This window comes from Physeter macrocephalus, chromosome 21 (genome assembly GCF_002837175.3).
Source record: "Physeter macrocephalus isolate SW-GA chromosome 21, ASM283717v5, whole genome shotgun sequence".
Taxonomy (NCBI): Eukaryota; Metazoa; Chordata; class Mammalia; order Artiodactyla; family Physeteridae; genus Physeter; species Physeter macrocephalus.
The window spans coordinates 21,286,046-21,309,556 of record NC_041234.1 but is presented as its reverse complement, the minus strand read 5'-3'; the positions used below and the strand labels follow the sequence as shown (position 1 = coordinate 21,309,556).

The following is a 23,511-nucleotide window of genomic DNA, read 5'->3' as shown; positions in this document are numbered from 1 at the left end:
TGGTTCAGCCACTCTGGAAATCAGTTTGGCATTTTCTTAAAAGACTAAACATACAACTACCATACACCCTAGCAATTTGCACTCTTGGGCATTTATCCCAGAGAAGTAAAAGACTGTGCACACTGAAAAAAATCTGTACATACATATTTGTATCATCTTTATTTGTCACAGTACAAAACTGGAAACAACCTAGATGTCCTTCAGTAGATAACTGGTCAAATAAACTGTGGTACAGCCATACCGTGGAGTACTACTCAGCAAGAAAAAGGAATGGCTATTGATACACACAACAACTTGGGTGAATCTCTAGAGAATTATGCTGAGTGAAGAAAAGTCAGCTTAATAGGATACATACTATACGATTCCATTTACATGACATTCTTTTTTATGGTGTTTTGTTTTGGTTTTTTTTTTTTTTTTTTTTGGCAGCACACGGGCCTCTCACTGTTGTGGCCTCTCCCGTCGCGGAGCACAGGCTCCGGACGCGCAGGCCCAGCGGCCATGGCTCACGGGCCCAGCCGCTCCGCGGCACGTGGGATCCTCCCGGACCGGGGCACGAACCCGCGTCCCCTGCATCGGCAGGCGGACTCTCAACCACTGCGCCACCAGGGAAGCCCTACATGACATTCTTGAAAGGACAAAATAACAGATATGGAGAACAGTCATGGTTGCTAGGGGTTAGGAATGGGGGTGGCAGGGGGGAGGTGGGTGTGGTTATAAAAAAGCACGAAGGATCCTTGTGGAGATGAACCTATTCTGTATCTTGGCTGTAGTGGTGAATATACAAAGCTACACATGTGACAAAACTGCACAGAAGTCAATACACAAACACACAAACGAAAACCGAGGAAATCTGTATAAGATGAGTGGATTTTATCAATGTCACCACCTTGGTTGTGGCATTGCACTATAGCTTTGTAAGACGTGACCATTGGTGGAAACTGGGTAAAGGGTATATAGGATCTCTCTGTATTATTTCTTTTTTTTTTTGTATTATTTCTTACAATAGCATGCAGATCTACAGTCTTCTCAAAATCAAATTTAAAATTTAAAAATGCAGTGTGAGCACATACCTACAGCCTCTGTCCTATAGGTCTCCCGTTTGCCATTGAGTCAACGGAACTTTGATTTTTCATAAATAGGGTAAGAAAAATAGTGTACTTTCCTCAGACTTTTCCTGCAGGAACTTGACTGCTGAGCAATGAGTCAAGGGCTGAGAACTGCTCTCTTCTGAGAGAGGGCAGACTGAAAGAATTCAGAAACCCCAAAACCCACAAGAAAGCCCAAGGCTGTTCAAGCCTCAGCGAAAAAGACTGATACCATTACAAAAGGAATCCTTGCCTTACTTTCTTTCCTCTTGGTGGTGGTAAAACTTATTAGTAAAGGTGGGGAAGTCATTTGAAGTATTATATTCAGCTATCTTGCGAGGGGCACAGATGAGATTAGATGGTGAAATACACTATCCATCTAATATTTAATTATTTTAAATTGAGTGCCTTGTCAGAGGACTTTTCTAATTGTTTTGATGGTTTCAGTAAATTTTAGTTTGTGTGAAAGTCACAAATGGAAAATTATAATGGATATTATGACAGATAAAAGAGATCAACTGCTTTTTTGGTACTATGGCTAATGAGAGGTGAGGTATTTGTCCTCTCTGGATCTGAGTGGGCTCTGTGATTGCTCTGACTAGTAGAATATGGCAGAAGTGATCATGTGCCAGTTTCTGGGCCCCGGCCTTAAAATGAACAGCTTCTACTTCTTCTCTTGGAATGAATATTCTTGGGATTCTCCCTCTGGGAACCCATGATGTGAGGTCCAAGCCACATGCAGAAGCCACACGTCAGTGCTCTAGTTGGCAGGCCTAGCTGAGTTCCTACCTAGCTGGCAGCCAACATCAAGTATGAGACAGCCAACTGGAGCAACCAGCCCAGTCAAGCCCTCAGATGACTTCAGCCTCGGTCTAGCATCTAGCCTCAACCGTATGAGAGACCTTAAATAAGAACCACCTAGCTGAGCCCAGTCACCCCACAGAATCAAGAACAACAGTAATAAATTGTTGTTTTAAGCCACTAAGATTTAAGGTAGTTTTCTATACAACAACAGTTAACCAGTGCAAGCTCTGTTTGCTTTCAGCTGAGATCTTTGGGTAGGAAAATATATTGGCAGGAAAAATTATATGTGCAGGTGTCACATACTAATGTGTAGTATATTTGTAGAGATCAAAACATGCATTATTGAGATTTATTAATGTTGCATTACTTTCTAGCTGAAATTCAAATATGCTGGTGACTTGGTATAAACACAGTCCTCAAATCTTGTGGGAGTAGAAAATAATAAAGGTGAAGTCTTACAGCATTATAATCACACACAAAAGAAATCCAAAGGAGGGAGTCATCTTACAGTCTGCACACAGCTAATATCTTGGGGGTATTTTTGGTACACTTGCAAGGAAATTCCAAGGCAACATCCTGTCCTGGCATACTACCATTTTACATTATTCAAGCAACTCCTACTCAGAAAAAGGTTGCAGAATTCAATTCAATTCAGTTTATTCAATCCTACCAACACATATGGAATGGCTTCTTGTAGTAATGATTTTAAGGCATTTTGCTAAGTGCTACGGGGACACGGAGAGAGACCTGGCTTTCAATGCATTTTCATTCTATCCAGGAGATATATATTCAACAGAAGCTCTGTTCATCTGCCCGAATGCTCTCCATTCCCAGTGAAGAGCAGGATCGTCTACAAAGACCGTGCGTGCCTGCTCCCATCAGCTGAAGTGCATGCTCATCAAGTCAGCTGCATTAGTCCCCGAAGCTCTTTATGCCAGGCATATTTGTGGCCGTAATTATATAACTGAATGTCACAAATTGAAGAGTCCAAAAAGACAGCTGCTACTATAAAAATTAGGTTGACCGACTTATCAGAGCTAAAGATTTGAAAATAAATTTGCTATTGGATTATATTTGGGCTCCAAATCAGGAAAAAGATCATGAATATTTAGAAAGGTTTTGCACTTGGTTGACTTTGAAAGTACTCTTAAGTTTTTGCTTCACTTTAGAGAAACTCAAACTAGAAACTGTTGATTAGGATACATTAGGGTCAGAATTTATGCCAGGAGGATATGACAGAATTTCAATCACTGAAGCCATACTCACACAAAACAAAGGGCCCCTATATTAGAAGACCTGAAAATGAATGCACATGTATTTGTTTTAAGTTAAAATACATGATTAAGAAATGCACTGGGGGAGTGGGTATGTGTTTGACTTCTGTGACTTAGTCCACGAACTGACCTACTGTTATTGGTCCTGACTGCTGGGAGAAGAGGGCTTCTACCACACAGCAAGCTCAATGTCAGACAAATGATGACAGTTGCTCCCAATACAAGTACAAAGAAACTACTGTGGGAAGAGAGTAATCCAGAATGGGGTGAAGAGGGGGCCCGTGTCTGGTCCTTAAAGGATGGGAGAGATGATGACATATGAAGGGGGGTGGGGGGAGATGATTAGTCTGGGTTAAGAAAGCAGGATGAGCAGAATACAGTGGGGCTTGTGCAGAATGTGTCTAAGGACTGGAAGGGAGTCGGGTGTGATCAGAGGTGTGTGTGCAGGGAAGCAGCGGCAAGGAAGACGCAAACAAGCTGTCTACTCTGGGGTCCTGGGGAGACCTGAAGACACAAATTCCTGTTATCGTGTTTTATTAGGGTGGGTAGTAGGACCACAAAGTGAAGAGAAGTTTACCAAGGTTGTGATATCAGGCAAAGTTTCATGGAGAGTAACTTTTGCTCAGTCCCACAGGGGAGCTCTGAGGATAAGACAGGTCACACCTCAGAGGTGTCCCAATCAGAGGCAAGGGAGTGAGAGGGTTTACACTCCTTCACCCATCAGTTATTGATCAAGGGCTCTGCCCTCAAGCCCCAGAAGCCTTAAATACCTAGGCTATTCTGGCTTTCCATGCCCACATTCCAAGCCCACTCCAGCAGCCTGAGGACGCCTCTCCTACAAAGATTGGTAGGTGTTGGCTGGCAGGAGGGACAGCCATGGCGAGCCACGTATGCATGAAAATGGGGATATAGGTAAAGCACTGACATCCTCCTCTGCTCCAGAAGGCTTTTTGAAGAGAGAGAGATCCACTTTCCACCAGACTAGGAAGCAGAGTTTCCACTCAGACACTTACAGGTCTAAGGTGGGGTCATATATCACGGACACAAGGCTGCCCAAACTGCCACATAAAGGGAGAGCCCTTTAGCTAGGCAATCATTTCACGGGACCTTATATTACATTGACTCTGCCTGAAGGTGGGATGGCGAAGATTTCCTTGGAAAACCACTTAGGCTTGCTGTTGACTTTCAAAGGTCCTTTTTATAATCGTACCTTCTGGGAACACATGAAAGGCAATTTATACTGACAAACTCTTCTTGTCTAACTACCTAACATGCCTTCCGGTAAGATAACGAGTTATAGCTAATAAACAGTCCCACGTCATGCAGTAAAATGGGAGTTATACTGTGAAACTACTTGAGAGTCAGTACATCTGGCAACTTGAATTCTTTCTCTGTCTGCATCGGCCTCCACATGGGTTGTAAGACCTAGCAAAAACAAAGGAAGGTGTCCAAGGACTTTTCACCAACACACAGTCGATAAGCAATAAGGCACTGTGTCTTTCCAGTCTTCCCACGGCCAAAGGATGTCAGTATTTCTGAATGTTTAAAGACTATTAATTCCGATCCTCCATTACTAAGGAAATTGGTCCCTGTAGCTCACACTTCAGCTCCTCAGCTGGATAATCTACAAGAAGCATCAAGTCTCCAAGGCTGCTCATGCTATAGCTGCAGCTGATGAAGTGACTACTGCATTGAAATGACTGAGGGGCAGGCAGAGAACGAAATGACAGTTCTCAGAGTCGGCTGGTAATCAACCACAGGGAGCCCAGCTCAGCCCGAGGATGAGCCACTCACGAAGCAGGAGGCGGCGTACAGAGCATGTTTTGGTATCCTGCCTCCCTGGTTTTGGAAGGCATGGTATCTAAGCAAGTCTGAATAATCTGCAGCCTTTCCTCTGTATGTGTCAGAGGGAGCTTGGTGGAAAAAGAAGACATGGGTTAGAGACACCAATTTAAGTTGCGTTCCCCAGAAGCCGACCCTGAGGTGAGGATTCTTATGCAAGTGACTTATTAAGAAAGTGCTCCCAGGACAGGCCAGTGAAGGGGTTGGGGAAATAGGTTGGGGAAGAGGAGGAAGCCAGGCAAAGGCACAGCCAGATCCAGCAGGAGAGCTCTGGAGTAGAAGTAACGCCTCAGAGCTTTGCCCACTCTCAGTCATGGAACTGAGCTTTCAAACTCCCCCATCTATCAGTTATTGGCTAAGGGTTGCCTTGTGGCAGGGGGTACATAAGCTCCCAGGAATTTCTGGCTCTCTGCCTGCGTGGGAAAAATTTACAATAGCCTGAGGACAGACTTCTAAAGAGAGCCTCTGGCAGAGGACCAAAGGAGTTCCACCGACATTAAACACCATCAGGATGTTTCCACCTTGAGCAGCCTCAGAGAGATGCTTCTCCCTTATGATAGAAAGTCAAACCACTCAGTGTCAATGTGAAGGTGATTACCATGGAAAGCTGTTGACCCCTAAGCACAGAGGATGCTTGGGAGAGGCCTGGGAGAGCTTTGATATCTCAGGGCAAATTCTCCAACCATTTCCAAGAAACTGACTGGAAACCCTCCAAGCTGATTTCCAAACAGCCCCTCTGTGCTTTCGTGTTATATTTCTGACAGACAAATTAACTTCACGGACTAAGATTCATGTTACTCGTCCTTCATCAGTGTCACACATCACATGATATGTTGGACATTTTCTATGATTCTTTGATGCTCACCCATTACACAAAAGGAAGCACGTGATAGGAGACTGTTAAGTCAGCTTAATCGCTATCCTTTATGTTGAGGCTTTTCATTCAATTCCCAGAAACTTAGCACTGTAATGACCAAATAGTTCTCGTATTTAATGTCAGAGAAATGTTATGCTATCATGGACTTGTTAACACTGTACTTCCTATCTCTACCACATTTATGTTAGTCATGGGAATGAGGTTATTTTCGGTTTGAGGATTTCTGTTTCATTGTCCATTTTACCCATAGCCCAATTAAACCTCCTAAAGATTTTCCACGAGTTATTTACACCAAGTTTGAGGTCAACACTTATAAAATCCACTAGAATATTGTATTTAACTTCTGAGTCTCAGTCTCCTTATATAAAATGGGGATAACGATGCTAACCCCACACTGATGGTTGTAACCATGAGATGTGAACGATGCCGCTACTGAGGATGATCAACAAGTGTTACTGATGATGGTCAATGCTTGCTTTTTGCTGTCTAAGATCCACTCACTATTTTTTTTTTTTTTTTTTTTTTTTTTTTAGTACTACTGTACCAGGATTTCTTTTGGGGCAATACCGCCTTCAAGACCAGAGTTATGTCCTGACTGTCTTAAGCCACTCAATGTATCTCACCTCCCTAGCCAGAATGATTGGCTCAGGATGGGCAAATAATGTAATGAGAATTAGGAACCAGGGCCAGGGCATTGGCTGGACTATTGGAGGAGAGGAACTCTCTCCTCTCCTGGACAGTGTGAGGCAAGGATGAGAGGTTTGCAGCTGTTGTGGTGTCCAAGAGAAGCAGACGTGGAGCTAGTGAGGGAGGCCCACACTGCATGAAGTCTGCAAGTGAAGCCAACACAGAGAAGAGAGACCAAGAGACTCCAGGGCCTTGCTAAGATCTGAGTATCTGGATCAAGCCATGCTTGATAATCACTGGCCCATAATTTCCTTTTATTTTTTTGAGTAGTATGAGCTGGGGTTTCTGTTAATTGCAATATAAGGACTCCAATGAAACATAAATACTACCTAGCATTTAGTGAGAAGTTTACAATGTGCCTGACACAATACTGCAAGCATCACGTAGCAGGCTTCTTCAAGCCTCACAGCATCCCTATAACTGATGTCCAATTCTTTTATCACCAGTGAGATACCAAGGCCTGGGAAGTTAAGTAACTTGCCCAAGGTTACACAGAGTCTGAAGCCAGGATTGAACCCAGGAAGTCTGATCTGCATCCACTATCTTTACCATCATGTTCTTTTTGCCCTTCTCTCTATAAAGGACAGTCTTTGGTTATATAAATGTGACCTTTTTTCCACCTCACTTTTGACTTCAAAAATTACTGTAAATGTAGAGATACCAATTGCATAGAGTGAATCTCAGGTACTGTTGGTTTAGTTTAGAACATACTATAGTAGCATTTAATTTCTAGAACCAGCTTTGAGATTTCTTTTTCTGACTATAACTCAAGACCTGGGTTCTGAATCTCACAAGTAGGAATGTAGGAAACCAGATACTTTAGCTCTGGTCTCTTCCTCACTGAGCCAAGTCAAGAGCACTCCTGCCCATGTCTGAATTGTGGAGAATGAGGAAGAGAGAGAATGTTTTGAGACTGACTGTGCTCTATGGAGCGGTTTTTGTCTATGTGAAAATGAACGCTTTCTCTTTCTAATAGGATCATATAATGTATTCTTTTGTTTATCCATGGCAACCTTCAAATGATGACTACATTTTTAGTAGGTCAAATGAATAAGATATATGATTATGTGGCTTGCATTTTACAGACAGTCTGTATCGAAGAAGAAGGATTTCCAAAAGAATGGATTTACATTTATTATATTATTCCAAAATTAGCTGCACTAACCTTTTCAGATTATCACTTGACAACTGGAAGTCTTCAGATTCTTTAGGCCTGTGACATCAATTTTGCTCACTACTTATATAACTGTTTGACTCATCTGGAAGCATTTCCTACCTTGGGCTGAAGCACAAACCACTCATCACTTGGATTTTCAAAGTTCCATGAGTCAAAAGGAATCTCCACCTCCCCAAGGAAGCTGTTGCGTCCAAATCGATCGTAATGCCAGACTGAGAGCTGCAGAGTTCTCGTTTCCAGCTGGGTATGGCTGATGGTATACTGCAAAATCAGATTTACAACATCACACTACAAAAGGAGGGCTCTGCCCACTTCTAGGACAGGTTGAAATTCACTACCACCAGCTTTCAGATCAAATAAATTAGTAATATGAACAAAACAAACCCAAGAGAAAAAAATCTTCATTTTTCTTCGTTTCTGCTACAACTGAGGTTCTATTCCATAAAATCATTTTGTGTGAGACTTAGCACTGAACTATATATCAACAGACTATTTGTCGGGGGGGGGGGGGAGTCGATAAACTTCAGATATTGTATAAAAAGTGTCAGGTGATGAAGCTTGTCCCCTTTTCAGTTTTACCTGCTTTTCATTTGCCTAATTATTTCGTCAACAACTACTTCGTAAGCACAATGTTTAATATATCAATTCTCTAATTTCTGTCTTATTTTATTTGTAACAAGAAGCCCAAATCCAGGATAACATTGACAGTGAGAAACTTGCAAATGTCAAACTTCATAAAGTTCAGCCTAAGTGCAAGGGTGAATCGATATATACGTAGGTTGAGCAGAAAGGAAATATTATTGTTGGCATGGTTTTGCCTTTTCCAGCAGAACATTATCCAGGGCCACAAGCCCATACACCCTCAAAACCTCCTGATTATCCTAAGCAAATGACCACCTGGGACACGCTTCAGACTGACTGACTCCTGATCTTGGATTTGCATCTACACCCATCCTTGCTGTTCCTGGCATGATTAACCTTGGCTCCCTGCTTCCTGGATCTGCCATGTCACTCTGTTTCTCTCTTCTGCTTGGGCTCATCTTTGCTATCTTGTCATGGCTTCTGGATTCACCCTCTGCCTATATTCATTCATTTTCACTTTGATCTGTTTTGATATTGGTTCCTGCTTTCACATATGACCCCGCTGACACACGCCCCAACTCACCAACTTCCTCCTATGGTGGACTCTGACTCCATCATTCTGGGCACAAGATCCATAAATTACTCTGCAACTGGCAATAACGTCTACATCCCCATCTCCCTGATCCTTCTTACCAGGCTAGATTGGTCCAGGGTGTGAGAAGAGGTTACATGGAAGCCTATAGGGAAAAGTAATCTCTCTAGAATTGGGGCCTGGGTCATCTCTTATCTAGGCCACTGTCTCTGAGAGTTCTGGAATCCAGCCCTGCATCTCCACTGTTCATTAACCACATGCTTAAATTTAGCCAAATTCCAAAACCCTTACAAGAAACAGCACATCTTCACGCTGTGTTAGCAGAACAGTGAGTGGGTAGAGACCTCCTAAGTTACTGTCAAAACTGTGACAAACTTCTTTTAGGGGAAACTAGAAAAAACACAGTTTTCCCAAGGGTGAAACATACTTTTTGACAAGATGTATCAGGTCAGATGTAATTTTCCTGGATTGTCTCTACTTAAGGTGCAATTTCAGGAGCAACAGAGAAAAACAGAGTAAGAGTGGTTTACATATCTTCTTTTCCAGAAACAGAAATCCAAGGGTATCACACTAACTGATTCAAATTCTACTTTTCTAAAATACATATAAGCCTTGACATGCAAATCCTCTGTAGTTTCAATGAGGTTGTAAACTGTATCACTAAAGTTACTCTGAGAGAATATTTATTTACCTTTAGTGTTTCATTGAATTCTGGATTGGTGCCTGTTCTGATTTTGGTCTTGCGCTTATTATTTCTAGACTTGTCAGGAAGAAGGTATGACTTGACATAACTGTAGACGGTAAAAAAAAAAAAAAAAGTGAAAATAATTCTTGGGAAACGTCTACTTTGCAAGAAATGCTCAGGGACATCAGTGAATAAAAGAGGCAAAGGGAATAGGCTAGTGAGTATAAGAGACAGAACCAAAGGGAATGTTGTCTACATGACAGGACACCTTGAAATATAACTCTGGACCTTCAATAAGAGAGAAGCAGTAAAGTCTAGTGGTAAAGGGTGTGTGGGCTCTGGAGTCAAGCCAGCTGGGTTTGAATCACTCCAGGCCTCACTGGTTTTGGTGAACTCAAGAGCTTACTTATGGCATTGTGAAGATAAAATTAGCTGAGACATACAAGAAGCTGACATATTATACTACTCAATAAATGTAATCTATTATTATGATCAATGGTCTCACAAAATATGGGGTTATTTTCCTCTCCACTCAGATGTCAGGACTTCCGATGAGTGGAGTCAATGGCCATGGATGGATGAAGAAAAATGGTGAAAAGAGGAAATGAAAAATAACAACCTGAAATCACAATAGCAATTTTACCCAATACCTTGCCTTGAGCTGTCCCAGGAGCCTCTTGGAGCGAAGCATCACGGCAGACTCAGAAATGTACAAGATTGAAATGTAAAAGATGCTACCAGAGTCCTGAAGCACATCTTCAGGATGGGCTTTAGATGATCCATTTCCATGCTAGTCTAAATGATGATATTGGTCCTGAGCTCTCTGATATTTAGCTGAGGAGGTAAGTGGACCAACCTGTACTCAGAATCCATCTGTTTGTCTAATCTGGAAACAGCTTTGCTGAGTTGTTTACTGAACCTAGGTCATCTTTTATGTAGAAAAAAGGTAAACAGCAGGTCTGAGACTGCTCTCCTTAGAAATGCCTGCTTATAAGTTCGGCTCTTGGCTGGCACGTGGGAACCTGGATTTCAGGAGGATTCTCATCATTCCCAGAACAGATATAAGTGGCTCACTGTGACTAAAATATTTGTGGAAATAATATGGCTTCTGCTGAACCCCTGCTTTCCTTCTGGGAGACTGGGAATTTGTTATATGCCCAGATGAGTCTCTCAATGAGCTTCCCTGGTAGACAACGCTTCACATGTGTTGTCACAATTCGTTGCTGGAGGACTTAAGCACCTTAAGCACATCCCAAGTGACTCCACTGGGAAAGGATACTTGGAAGCTTAAGCCTGGATTCTTTTAGAACTTTGCCACATATGCCTTTTCCCTTTGCTGATTATGACTACATGTGGAGACCTGTGAGTCCTCCTAGTGAATCATCAAACCTGGCAGTGGTCCTGGGAAGACATGACATATCTTTGTATCTAGCTTCTTTCCAATGTGCTATAGTCATCCCTGCCCTCCCGGGCTCATCCCTGAAATCCTGAGAGCTTCATAATTGCCCTCTCAAGTTGTTCAATTGGGTGAACAGCTTGGTAATTTTCTCTGGAGGGTTTCCCAGAACAAAAATTAACAGGACGCTCTTATACATCCTGGGGTGTGCCAATGTGTCAGCCTTCTAACTCAAAGAGCTGCCTCTGTGTGAACTACAAATCTGTCAGTCCTGAATCACGTTGAGTAATAGCTTTTTAAAAATCTGGGAGTTCCCTGGTAGTCTAGTGGTTAGGACTTGGTGCTTTCACTGCCGTGGCCCGGGTTCAATCCCAGGTAGGGGAACTGAGATCCCACAAGCCGTGCAGTGCAGCCATAAAATAAAATAGAGTAGAATAGAATACAATAAAATAGTATAGAATAGAATACAATAAAATAAAGTAAAATAGAATACAATAGAATAAAATAAAATAGAAGAGAAATAAAATAAAATAAAATAAAATAAGTAAAAATCAGATAACCACGAACGCAACCATTATACGTGCGCATCAAAGAATATTTAGAAGTTTGGCACAGGAAGAAAGTGACGATCAACCTTCTGAATCTAGAGGAATGCTAAGACGCTTCTGAAAAAGAAACACACATGCTGACAAGCACACATACTCACATATGCAGTGACCGAGATAGTCTAAGGAATACGGTATATGCTTACGCATCTGTCCTCTGTTTCTTTTCATCTCCTATGGCCAGATTTCTGCAATTCTTGACAAAAATGTAGAGCCCGCCAGTTTTGTCGCAGTAGCTGATGTGGAGAAGGATTTCCCCACTGACCTTCACGTTGCCATAGTCTCCTGTTTCACTGTAAACACTCATCATGCTGTTCAGGCTGGTCTGGAATAAACAAGATGAAAAGAGGCATCTAGTGTTATGCTAGTGATCTCTTCACAGAAGTGACCTCCCTTCATTCAATTACAATTCCCATTGTCTATAACGAGCAGGGAAGTTTAGGGTGAAAGGAAGAAAGCAAAAATCGCTTGTTTTTCTGGTACTGTATAAAATCCAAGCCTGAGAAAGGACAAGAACTAGGACCATTAGTAAGGAAGCCAGAAAACTTGCTGGGAGGGGAAGCATTGTCTTTCTGGGTTAGTGAACACCCTGTGTTTATTCACTGCTTCTAATGAATACAGGGTCATTGAGGCATTTCCCATCATACCTCTTTTCCTCATCCCTGTAGCATTCTCCTTTTTCACTGGTAGACTCAAGGTCAATCTACTTCAAGGTCTAGAATGCATTGATCAGGACAAAGAAAAATTCATTTCATATTTCTGTGCTAGCATAAGCCACAAGCTTCTCTCTCTGACATCTACCTAGAGTATCCCATCAGTCTCTGGGAAGCCAGAACTCTAACCGAGCAGGACCCTATGGGGCCTTCCCAGGACAGACCCGCCCCCATATCCTCTGCTACAGCTCCTGGCTGAAGCACCCAGATAATAGTATCAGATGCCCACTTCCTGAGTTGTTTTACAGATGCTAAAACTCCCACCAAATTGGAAGAAATTAACTACTTGATGACCATGAACACGTAGCCCCCAGACCTTCTGGAGCCTAAAGACTGCACACCATCAACCAGTCAGAGAACTGTGCACAAGCTGATCACATACCCTGCAACCCCCGTCCCTCACCTGGCCTTTAAAAATGCTTTGCTGAAACCCCTTGGGGAGTTCGGGGGTTTACAGAGCACCAACCACCTGTCCTCCTTGTATTGGTGCTTTTACAAGATACACTGTACTTTCCTTCACCACAATCTAGTGTCAGTAGATTGCCTTTACTGTGCCCAGGCGAGCAGACCCAAGTTTGGTTCAGTAACAAAACTGCATCTTTAACAAGGGCGTGCCAGGAGAACGTCATATGCCCATAGCTGTCGGGCTCCCCTTGAGCAGCCATACAGCCACATGGGTAGTAATAAGACCATGGCTTTGTACACATCTATAAAATAGCAACCCACAAAACAGAACACTAAAGAAGAAAATAACACAGCAACCAATAAATAAAATTAAAATGTAAAAAGAAACTCTATCCAAATGTACCAGAATGAATGAAGTTTCTGATGACACACTAATAACAGGAGACATATTTTAAATTAAATGTAACAAAATTATCCTGTAGTACCAGCAGCACAAACTCTGTGTCTTAGCAACACGACTGTCACAAAAGGCCACCTGGAAGGCTTTCAGGAGTGACCCAGGAGTTTCAAAAGCCTGTCTGTGAACCACTGGGAAGGACTATGGTGCAAAGAGAGGTTAGACTTCCTACTTTTTATACTTTTTTGTTTATCCATAAAACAAAAGTCATTACCTTCCTCCAACTGCTCAGAGTAGAGACTGATCAAAAAACAGGAAGTGGGTGATGTGGTTAGTATCTATTCCAAGCTTAAGTCAAGGGCAAGAGCAAACCAAGGATTCCATAATTATGTGGAAATTAAAACTTAAAGAAAGCCAGTGAGTGACCTAATTCACCTTTTTTATTCATAAAACAAAACATCAAAATTTTCAAGATAGCAAGCGTCTCTGAGCAGTGCTTTGCAAACTTCAACTGCATATAGGTCGGGACTTCCCTGGTGGTCCAGTGGGTAAGACTCCATGCTCCCAATGCAGGGGGGGCCCGGGTTCTATCCCTGGTTGGAGAACTAGATCCCGCATGCATGCCTCAACTAAGAGTCCGCATACTGCAGCTAAAGATCCCACTTGCCGCAACTAAGACCCGGTGCAGCCAAAAGGAATAAATATGTATTTTTAAATTGCATATAGGTCACCTGGGGATCTCGTTAAAATGACGATTCTGATCTATTCAGTCCCAGAGGGGGTCTGAGATTCTGCTTTCCTAACAAACTCCTAGGTCCACAGTTCCCAAACTGTGTGTCTCGGCATCCCAAAGCAGCAGAGCCAACTCACAGGGGCAAAGCAGGATATTTTAAAATTTCAAGGGAAACACAGCGACAACTACCAGACACCACGCAAACTACGAACAGTGGGGTTCACAGTATTAACATTAAATTCCACCTTATTCTTTTCAATGAAGTCCTATCTACGTGAAGCTGAGTTTTGGGCAGTTGCTATGACAAAAAGCAAGTATTGCACAAAAGTCAACGGGGAACAGGAAATGAAAATGATGCCACCCAATCAGATTCCAAGATCTGACAAGTCACGTAGTGCCCATCAGGCACGCACATCCCATCAGGGGCTATTTAAGACTGGAATAAAAATATTATTTTTCTTTCAAGTTATGTATATTATTTTTTCAAATGGCTACTAAGTTGTTAGGATCCCAGTGCTTTTATTAAATTTGTTTTTCAAGCTAACTACTTAATAAATGGGCTAGTCAGGTATTACTTTTGGCCTAGGAGTGCTATGAAATTATCACTGAGACACTAGGGGCTCTGGGAGCTGACAGCGTTTTCCAGTCTCTGCCCCAGGTGATGCAATACTGCTGGTCCATGGACCATGCATTGAGTTTCAAGGGCTTCAAGAATAAGCCTCAAGCCCCTCATGTTACACGTGAGTAAAGGCTGGCTCACAGAAACTGTTGGCAGTGCCAAGACACTGTGACATAAAATTCATATTTTATGGCAAGACAAGAAAAATGTAAACATAAAAAAATCTTCTCTACCCTTTGGCCTCCTCTCTCGCCACACTGTGCATTGTGTATCTGTATTACGCATCGACCAGACCTCCCCCACTGGCAGAAATAACTGCTCAACCATAGAAAGCAACATTCTCCTAGCATCAATAAGAAACTCAGTAAAAGATAACATTCCTTCTTGCTCTTGTAAGGGGACATGATGACACTTAGATCTGAATTGTATAAACTGTCAATAATACATCATTTAATGTACAGCCCTCTGTCTCAAAAAACTTACATAACTGTGCCTTGAGCTCTAATGGGTGGAACAGTTCTTGGAGCTTTTGGAGATGCTGTTTCTGGGTTATAATCTCCAATCTGGCTCCAATAAAATTTCCCATTTCTTTCTTAGACCAACTGATTAATTTTTTTGTTGACAACATAAAGCCAAGATTTCCAGAGTTTTAGTCTGAGGACCTCCCCACCATACCTCACTGCCTCCTTGTATCACTGACTTGTATCTACACCACATTCCTCTGTAGCCACTTCTTCAAAGAGGGTCCTCTGTAAAGCATGACATCCATATATAGAGAAGACAGTTTAAGAACTCACACCTGCTGAAGCTTGGGAGAAACTGAAGAAGTTACAGAAATTTTACTACTAACCAAACTTTACGCTCTTAACCAAACCAGTGCTGAGAGTTAAACAGAGATGTTTATTCTAAAGGTGCCTTGCTCGTGGTAAATCATTTTAGACCATGTATCTTTTCACTGTTCCTCAGATTCTAATGTTTACCAAATGTTCTTTGTTTGGAAGACCTGGATTCTGATCATGTTATTTACCTTTGAAAAGAGAACCTCTGGTTAACTGTATACAAGTCAGAAAGAGATAAATGCTGGAAAAATTGCCTACCTAATTCGATTCCCTATACCATGAATTTTGTGAAGTATGGTTGGAAAAGCTTGAACACTCACAGTGTCTGAGTCAGCATCAGGCACACTCAGGTAGGTCCATTTCCTGTCAGAGCCTGCTTGAGAATTCTTTAAGGAAGTCACCCAAAGGTCAAAAGAAAAAAGGGTATTAGAGCAACAGACAGAAATCAGAGAAGCAAAGACAAGACTTGTAGGCATACAGATGGGTATAAGGACACGGGAGCTCCTAAAGCCCTCTCAAAGAAGGGTTCAAACACCAGAGTAAGAAGGGATTTTATTCCATAGGCAGCGGGAAGCTATGGACTTGATGTGTGAGTAGGAGAGAAACCTACTTGGGTACATGTTTTGGAAAAGTGACTGGCTGTAGAGTAGAGGATAGTTGGGGAGTTGAGAGAATGGTGGCAGGGAAATTTAACAGCTGAGAACTGAGGTAATTCATAGGCTTCCGCTGATGAGAGCCTGAACTAGGGAGTGATGATGTTTTAAAACCTGGGTGAGGAGAGGTTTTTAAAGTAGGAGAGAGAAGGAATCGGGAGCCTTAGGAAAAGCCACCACAAAATTCGAGTGAAAACTACTCTGTGGACAAAGGGCAAGCAGGAGACTATAATGACTTTTAAATCACTATCACGCGCTTTTGAAGAACATTATTCTCTCCTTTGGAAATGCACAGAAAATCAACGGAGGAAGAATCTTCCAGTGCATGCTAGAGAACTGCTTACGGTTGACAGGCCGCTTGCTACACTGTGGGTGTTTGCAGAAAACCGAGAGGACGCCAAGTCATCAATGCCTTCTTCCGTCTCTTCCAAGTAGTCCTAAGGAAGGATGGGGGGAAAAGAAAATCAGTGGTTTGGTTTATTTCTTTCTTAGAAAGTCTTTCTACTTAAAAAACCACTTACTTTCTTAAATACTTGAAAAATCAGATACAAATATCTAGAAATCACCCCATTCCTAGGTTTTTCTCTTTTGCCTTCCATTCTGATGGTACCTGAACTGTACCATCAGAGGATTGGGGTCTCCTTCCTAGTGATGCTTGTTTTATGGAAAGAATGTGAAATTTGGAATCACATAGACCTCAGCGTTCAATTCCTACTTCCCTGCTCATTAAAGTGATTCACTTTGAGCAATGTACTTAAAGTTATTTTTTAATTTAAAAAATTGGGGTGCATTTGTGTGTGTGTATATGCTCACACACACCTACCTGTGTGTGTATATATACCATCAAGATGGGGAAATGTATCTTGAAAATCTCTCCAATAGAATAAACTATTTTAGATACTAGATTCTTGTCCAAAATCCCAGATTCTACTTTTCTTCCCCCACTGTTTTTTTTCCTGGTTATTTAAGTAATACATTTTTATAGCAAAAGGTTTAAGCAATGTAGATAAATTTCAAGTAATATAAAAAAATTATATCTCCACTAACATTAATGATCAAACTTCAAAAATTTTTGATGGTATGAATAGGATACACACACATCCACACACACACACACACACACAAATGGATTGTATCATGCATACTCTTTTTTTTTTTTTTAAATCATGGACACCTTTTTTGCTTCTCCTCTCTTCCCTGGCACTCCTCTCACCCCCACATGTGAAACTAATATTTTGCATCCTGTTGGAATTACATTCTCTTTTTTAAAATAGTTTTCAGTATCTATTGACATAGTTTTTTATTTTCTCCTTCAATATACTGAAATATTAATTATGTAATAGATATTCTTATATATATTAGTTCTTCCATTCATACCTAGAATAAAACTTACTTATCCTTACTGCAATATTTTTGATTCACTGCTAGGTTTTACTTAATATTATATTTCAAGTTTTGCATATATAGTCATAAATTATTGTAGTTTTCATTTTTTAAACTATTTTAAAAATCAAGTTTGAGTATTCAGGTTATATGTCAATACAGTGGCTTCATAATATGAATTTGAAGATTTTCAGAGTTTTCTAAGATCAGTAATAGTTTAATAACATTGGAATTAGCTGTTCCTTAAAAACTGAATACCAAGTAAGCTTCGAAACCATTTGATCTCATTGCCTACCCCCCACCCCTGCCCTTTTGTGGTGGATTTTAAAATACTTTGCAGTTTCTTAATACTATAGTAAATAACACTGAGTTTTAGAACTAAGTTTCCTGGTTTGTGTTGGAAAAATTATATTAATGTCATTTAACATTTGTGTTCTTTCTTCCAAGGAGTTCAAACTGGATTATAGCTATTATAGAAATTGGAATATCAGAACATTAGAACCTTAACAATAATTTAATTCAACCTTCTCATTCTATAAATGAGTTCACCCTAAACATTAATTTTCACATAAGTTGGTCTCAGTGGAGAAGGTAGTTTATGGGGGTAACTGGAGATGTAGAAATGTTCATATAAAATATATAGTCAGATAAGTCTAGTAATATTTGATTTAGGAAATGTTGTGGTTCCTTATTTCTCAGGGTTTAGATTTAGTGAGGTGCTTTTAACCAGGAACTGACATCCCCAACAGGTGTTTTCTAAGAGATAATCTTCACTCATTAACCTGATCACCTGTTACCTTTTTTCTTTTCTTTTCAATTTATTTGAACTAAAAACAAAAACAGGTCACCCCTTTCTCCTGCCTCTAGCAATCACCAGTATATTCTCCGTACCTAAGAGCTTGCTTCTTATTTATTTATTTATTTGATGCTCCATATAAGTGAGGTCACATGGTATTCGTCTTTCTGGCTTATTTCACTTAGCATAACGCCCTAGAGGTTCATCCATGTTGTTGCGAATGGCAGGATTTTATTCTTTTTTGTGGCTGAATAGTATTCCACTGTATACATATACCACAACTTCTTTACTCATTCATCTATTTATTGATGGACACTTAGGTTGTTTCCATGTTTTGGCTATTGTAAACAATACTGCAATGAACATGGGGGTGCAGATATCTTTACAAGTTAGTGTTTTTACTTTCTTCAGATAAATACTCAGAGGTAGAATTTCTGGAGCATATGGTAGTTCAAAATTTTTTAAATTTTTTGAGGAACCTCCATACTGATTTCCACAGTGGCTGCACCAATTTACATTCCCACCAACAGTGCACAAGGGTTCCCTTTTCTCCACATCCACACTAACACTTGTTATCGTCAATCTTTCTTTTTTGAATGTTATCTTACTGATTTTTTTTATACAGCAGGTTAATAGTTACCTATTTTATACATATTAGTGTATATATGTCAATCCCCATCTCCCACTTCATCCCACCCCCACCCACCCCCACCCACCTGTTACCTTTTCTAAATCATTCTTTGGCTGTTTTTATATGTTAGTTGTGAAGACTAATAGGAAGAAATTATTGTATATCCTCACTTCACTCTCAACTCATCCTCACCTCAAAGTGGACAGGTTTGGAACAAGACTGTGCCCTTTCTTCATGACCATGAGGCTCTCTTCCACATCCAACTTACCAAGTCTTTGTCTAAAGCCCCGGGGACAGACTTGCTTCTTATGCTTAAAGTATCCTCTAAGTCTTCTGTAAATGACCCACTCAAATCTAACTCAGATCGACTCCGATCTGGAGGAAGGAAAAGGAAAGATGTGAGTCATCTTGTTTTGTTAGAAGGGTTCACTTTTCATTGCAAATGTTTCATCATTATTCCAATTCTTTCTCGGCATAGGGCATAGATAGTGTCATGAAAGCAACAGAGTCAGCAACTTCATGCTGTTTATGCTAACATACTTCCATTTTTTAACAGTATTTTGAAATTTCCTTGGACTGACTTACCAACACTGATGTGTTCATTTCTCCTTTGAGCATAGGAGGGCAAATGCTCTACTATAAAATACTAACGTTTTAAGCTGTTTAAGGCTTCTGCTTTGCTCACACACTTTGGAAAACTCTCACAGAATGGGCCCTTAAGCTTAGAAAAAAAATCATTAACCATTCTTTATTTAAATATTTAGAGAATCTACTGTGTTTTCATATTTGACATAAAATGCAATAAAATGATACAGCAAGTTCCTTTCACACAAAAAGGGAGTGGCTGTAGGGAAACTGAGAGGAAGTTCTATTTCTTTAGGCACCAGAACATTCTTTCATGAGCAGAATTTCTTGCTTTTAAAAATATAAAGAACAATGCAAAACTCAGTAATGCTGTGGATAGCTTACCAAGACACAGTTTATTTCCAAAAAACAGTTCTATGTCAAAGCCCTGCTGAGATAGAATAGTGCCTTATAAATGAGAAAGACTGAAGAGAGCAAGAGAGCAATTAAGTTTGAAATGATAAATGACACAGAACTGCTTAGCATAGCACCTGACATAGAGTATGTACTCAAAACACAGGAGCTGGGCTTCCCTGGTGGTGCAGTGGTTGAGAGTCCGCCTGCCGATGCAGGGGACGCGGGTTCGTGCCCCGGTCCGGGAGGATCCCACATGCCGCGGAGCGGCTGGGCCCGTGAGCCATGGCCGCTGAGCCTGCGCGTCCGGAGCCTGTGCTCCTCAACGGGAGAGGCCACAGCAGTGAGAGGCCCGCATACCACACACACAAAAACAAAAGACAGGAGCTATTGAGTAGAAGTAGTAGAAATGCACTCTATGAGGTTGGCTTCTAGGCAACTTTAAAATTTTTCATTTAACGGGTGAACCGATTTTCTAGTCCTGAACAAAATGCAACAATAACCATGCACATTTAGACAACCCTTCAGAGCTACCTAGCTGGGAGAGGCTCTCCAACTCAGCACAGAGAATCCAGCCTTAGGCTTTAGGCAAATATCATCAAGTAAGTGGCAATTTCTTCCTGTTGAGGATTTTGTCATGATTTCAAATCTACACGTGGGACACAAACTTCCTAATTATGACATGTTTCTCTAAAGAGTTTCCTTATTCATAGGTAATAAAATCTCAACATAAATAATCTCTGCTTCACAGGGTTGTTGTGATACTGAAGTGAAATGATACTTTTGAAGGTATCATACAAATGAAAAGGGTTATTAATAATCCCTTAACGTTGCTTGCAAAGAACTCTTTATTTAAACCATGGAATAATGATTAATCTGTCAAGATACAGGGCACTTCTGACCACCATATCAATGGAACTACCATTTTCTGGAGCTCTGGGCATGTGTCTTTATCTTTTGTATCAAATGAGCTAACTGTATTTCCTGCACTCCTCTACTGACATTTGGTATAGCTCGGAGACTTGGCAGTGATGACTGTATACTGTATACTCTTGCCAAATCCAAGATTCATGGATTTTGCATGCAATGCAAGAGGCTTTTCAGCAGTTCTTGTGGAGTGGGCCTCCCTCCATGGGTCAAAAAATGGATTATTTTCTAAGGCATGAAACATCCATTTAATGCCACACAAGGGAGTCAACTCCACCTGATTTATTCATGTTTACAACAGAGTAGTCATGTGGCAAATACCCACCTGAGGAGAGGGAGGCCCTGGACACTGCTATGGAAGGTGTGCCGGAAGTTTTTCGGTGATGACTCTTTGTGAGATCCTGAGAGGTGCTTTCAATGGCAGCCAAATCCATGGAATTTTCAAAACCGTGTTCCTTCTCACAAAGTAGAAATGAAAAAAAAAAACAAAAAAAAAAAACCCCAAAACCCGTTATATTGACTGTAATTGACTTCCAAGTCCTTCCATATAAATAAATGCCAGTATAACCACATTTATGTCTATTACTCTTTAGGAGGAGCCAGCTGATATCTGGAGTCCATATAACTCTCAAACTTACTATCAATAATTACTCTCTAAAATATATACTAAGAGGTTTGCTAACTAGCACAAAAGGTGTTTGAAATAATTATTCATTCACAAAATTAGTGAGTGTTCTAACATATGGTTAGCAGGAAAGATGGTATTAATACAAGTACCTCCAAACTTAAATGAACTATGTATAAGAATCTGGCAAGCTTCATAGCCTCAGAATACTGCTCAGGGTTAGAACTCTGTTTGGTCCCACATTTGTCCTCCTTGTCAACACGCTCTCTCCTCAACCACCCCTTACTTCCAGCACCCCTCACTTAACAGAAGACCATGCCACCTTTCCCATCTAGTAGGCTGGATGATCAGAACATGGTTGCTTACGTCATTATTGGAATGAAATTTCATGCAAGGCACTTACTAAAGTTCATAAAAGGATAAAGAATGGGGACTTCCCCAGCTTACAGGAATAGGTGATTTATTTTTTATTTTTGGAACCGGCTTGCTAATACATGCTTGCGCATGTGACAGAATTCAGACACTTACTTTCATTATAAAGGAAAATTCTGTCCCAACTTTGCCTGTGCCCACAGGGGCTTGACAACTGCATCATTCCAAACTTGCTTGAGTTTTGAAAAACTAATTTTGGGCTTCTGAGAACTGGGCTGAGGTTAAGTTTCCATGCAAATGACACCATGGTGTGATAATGATCGAACCTAAAAGAGATTCTTTCGTTCCCCCTTCCGTAAACAGTCAAAAAGTGCCTTCAAAAGTCCTACAGTAAGGCATTCCCTTCTTGTTGCCCTACCTTTACCCCATACCTTAGACACTGAGGAGATGTTAATGAACTCATTCGGGAAAGATGGAACTCTCACTTGCTTAGCATGCAAACAAATCAATGCAGCTTCAATATAGACTGGTTTTGATCTTTGAGTATTCTCCAACACATACTACCTGTAGCAGGAGGAATCTGGCTCCTAACTTTTCTAATTGCTACAGACCACTAAGGTTTATCAAAAGACTGTGATGGAGGTCAAAAGGATAGGTCCGATTTCAACACCTCTTCAAAAAGTTGGTCACACATGGATTCCTCCAATGAAGCGAGACCAACTTGCAATTACGTTGATAGCAAATTTTCAAACTGGCACCCTGGAGTATCATTAATATTGAGCACTAATGGGCCAATTAATATTGTACAGTCATGAACATGTAACACATACCCTGAAGATTCAGGATGTGAAGCCCAAAATTAATCAGTTACATCACAGCACAGGACAGGTTAGAGACTTTCATGTTCTAAGAATTTTCCATTTAAAAAATGTACTTCTCACATGCTAAGGCAGACAAGAACACTGAAACAAAGAGATGCTGAGAAATGGAGAAATTGAGAAGCTGTGACCTTGATCGTCATCTAATTCTACATAGGTCTTCCCTTCATCATGAAAGAGCAAACCTGTTTCATAAAGTACTGTGCGGTATTAAGTCTATTCAACAAAAAATATTTCTCTTTGTGTCTCTTTTTCTCTTAGAAAAGACCACCTAGATCAGCTAGAATGCAAGAGTGAGATCAATATAGACACTGCCTATATATATGTATGTATACATGGTTGCAGGGAATTTCTGTTAGGGAAATCTAGGTGTTGCTTAATAAAGTATTCATGTATTTGCAGCAACATGGATGCAACTAGAGATTATCATACTAAGTGAAGCAAGTCAGAAAGATAAATACCATATGATATCACTTATATATGAAATCTAAAATATGACACAAATGAACCTACCTATGAAACAGAAACAGACTCACAGACATAGAGAAGAGACTTATGGTTGCCAAGGGGGAGGGGGTTGGGGGAGGGATGGACTAGGAGTTTGGGGTTAGCAGATGTAAGCTCTTACATATAGAATGGATAAACAACAAGGTCCTACTGTACAGCACAGAGAACTATAGTCAGTATCCTACAACAAAGCATAATGGCTATTCGGGGTCTTTTGTGTTTCCATACAAATTGTGAAATTTTTTGTTCTAGTTCTGTGAAAAATGTCATTGGTAGTTTGATAGGGATTGCACTGAATCTGTAGATTGCTTTGGGTAGTATAGTCATTTTCACAATGTTGAAATTCTTCCAGTCCAAGAACATGATATATCTCTCCATCTGTTTGTATCATCTTTAATTTCTTTCATCAGTGTCTTATCGTTTTCTGCATACAGGTCTTTTGTCTC

General features: G+C 40.7%; 1 protein-coding gene across 7 annotated transcripts in view; it reads right to left on the bottom strand.

The window, feature by feature from the left end:
- Nucleotides 1–23,511, bottom strand: part of SYTL5 (synaptotagmin like 5) — a 136,781-nt gene that overhangs the window by 32,732 nt on the left and 80,538 nt on the right. For 3 of the 7 annotated variants that reach the window (XM_024116471.2, XM_024116475.2, XM_024116473.2), the window contains exons 7-13: nt 21,009–21,141; nt 19,047–19,153; nt 16,313–16,405; nt 15,636–15,701; nt 11,756–11,934; nt 9,615–9,714; nt 7,849–8,010 (exon numbers count right to left, since the gene is read on the bottom strand). In XM_024116471.2, coding sequence (XP_023972239.1) covers nt 7,849–8,010; nt 9,615–9,714; nt 11,756–11,934; nt 15,636–15,701; nt 16,313–16,405; nt 19,047–19,153; nt 21,009–21,141 — 840 coding nt within the window. The remainder of the gene's footprint in view (nt 1–7,848; nt 8,011–9,614; nt 9,715–11,755; nt 11,935–15,635; nt 15,702–16,312; nt 16,406–19,046; nt 19,154–21,008; nt 21,142–23,511) is intronic. The other 4 variants (XM_024116472.2, XM_024116476.2, XM_024116477.2 and 1 more) reach the window with 4 other exon arrangements.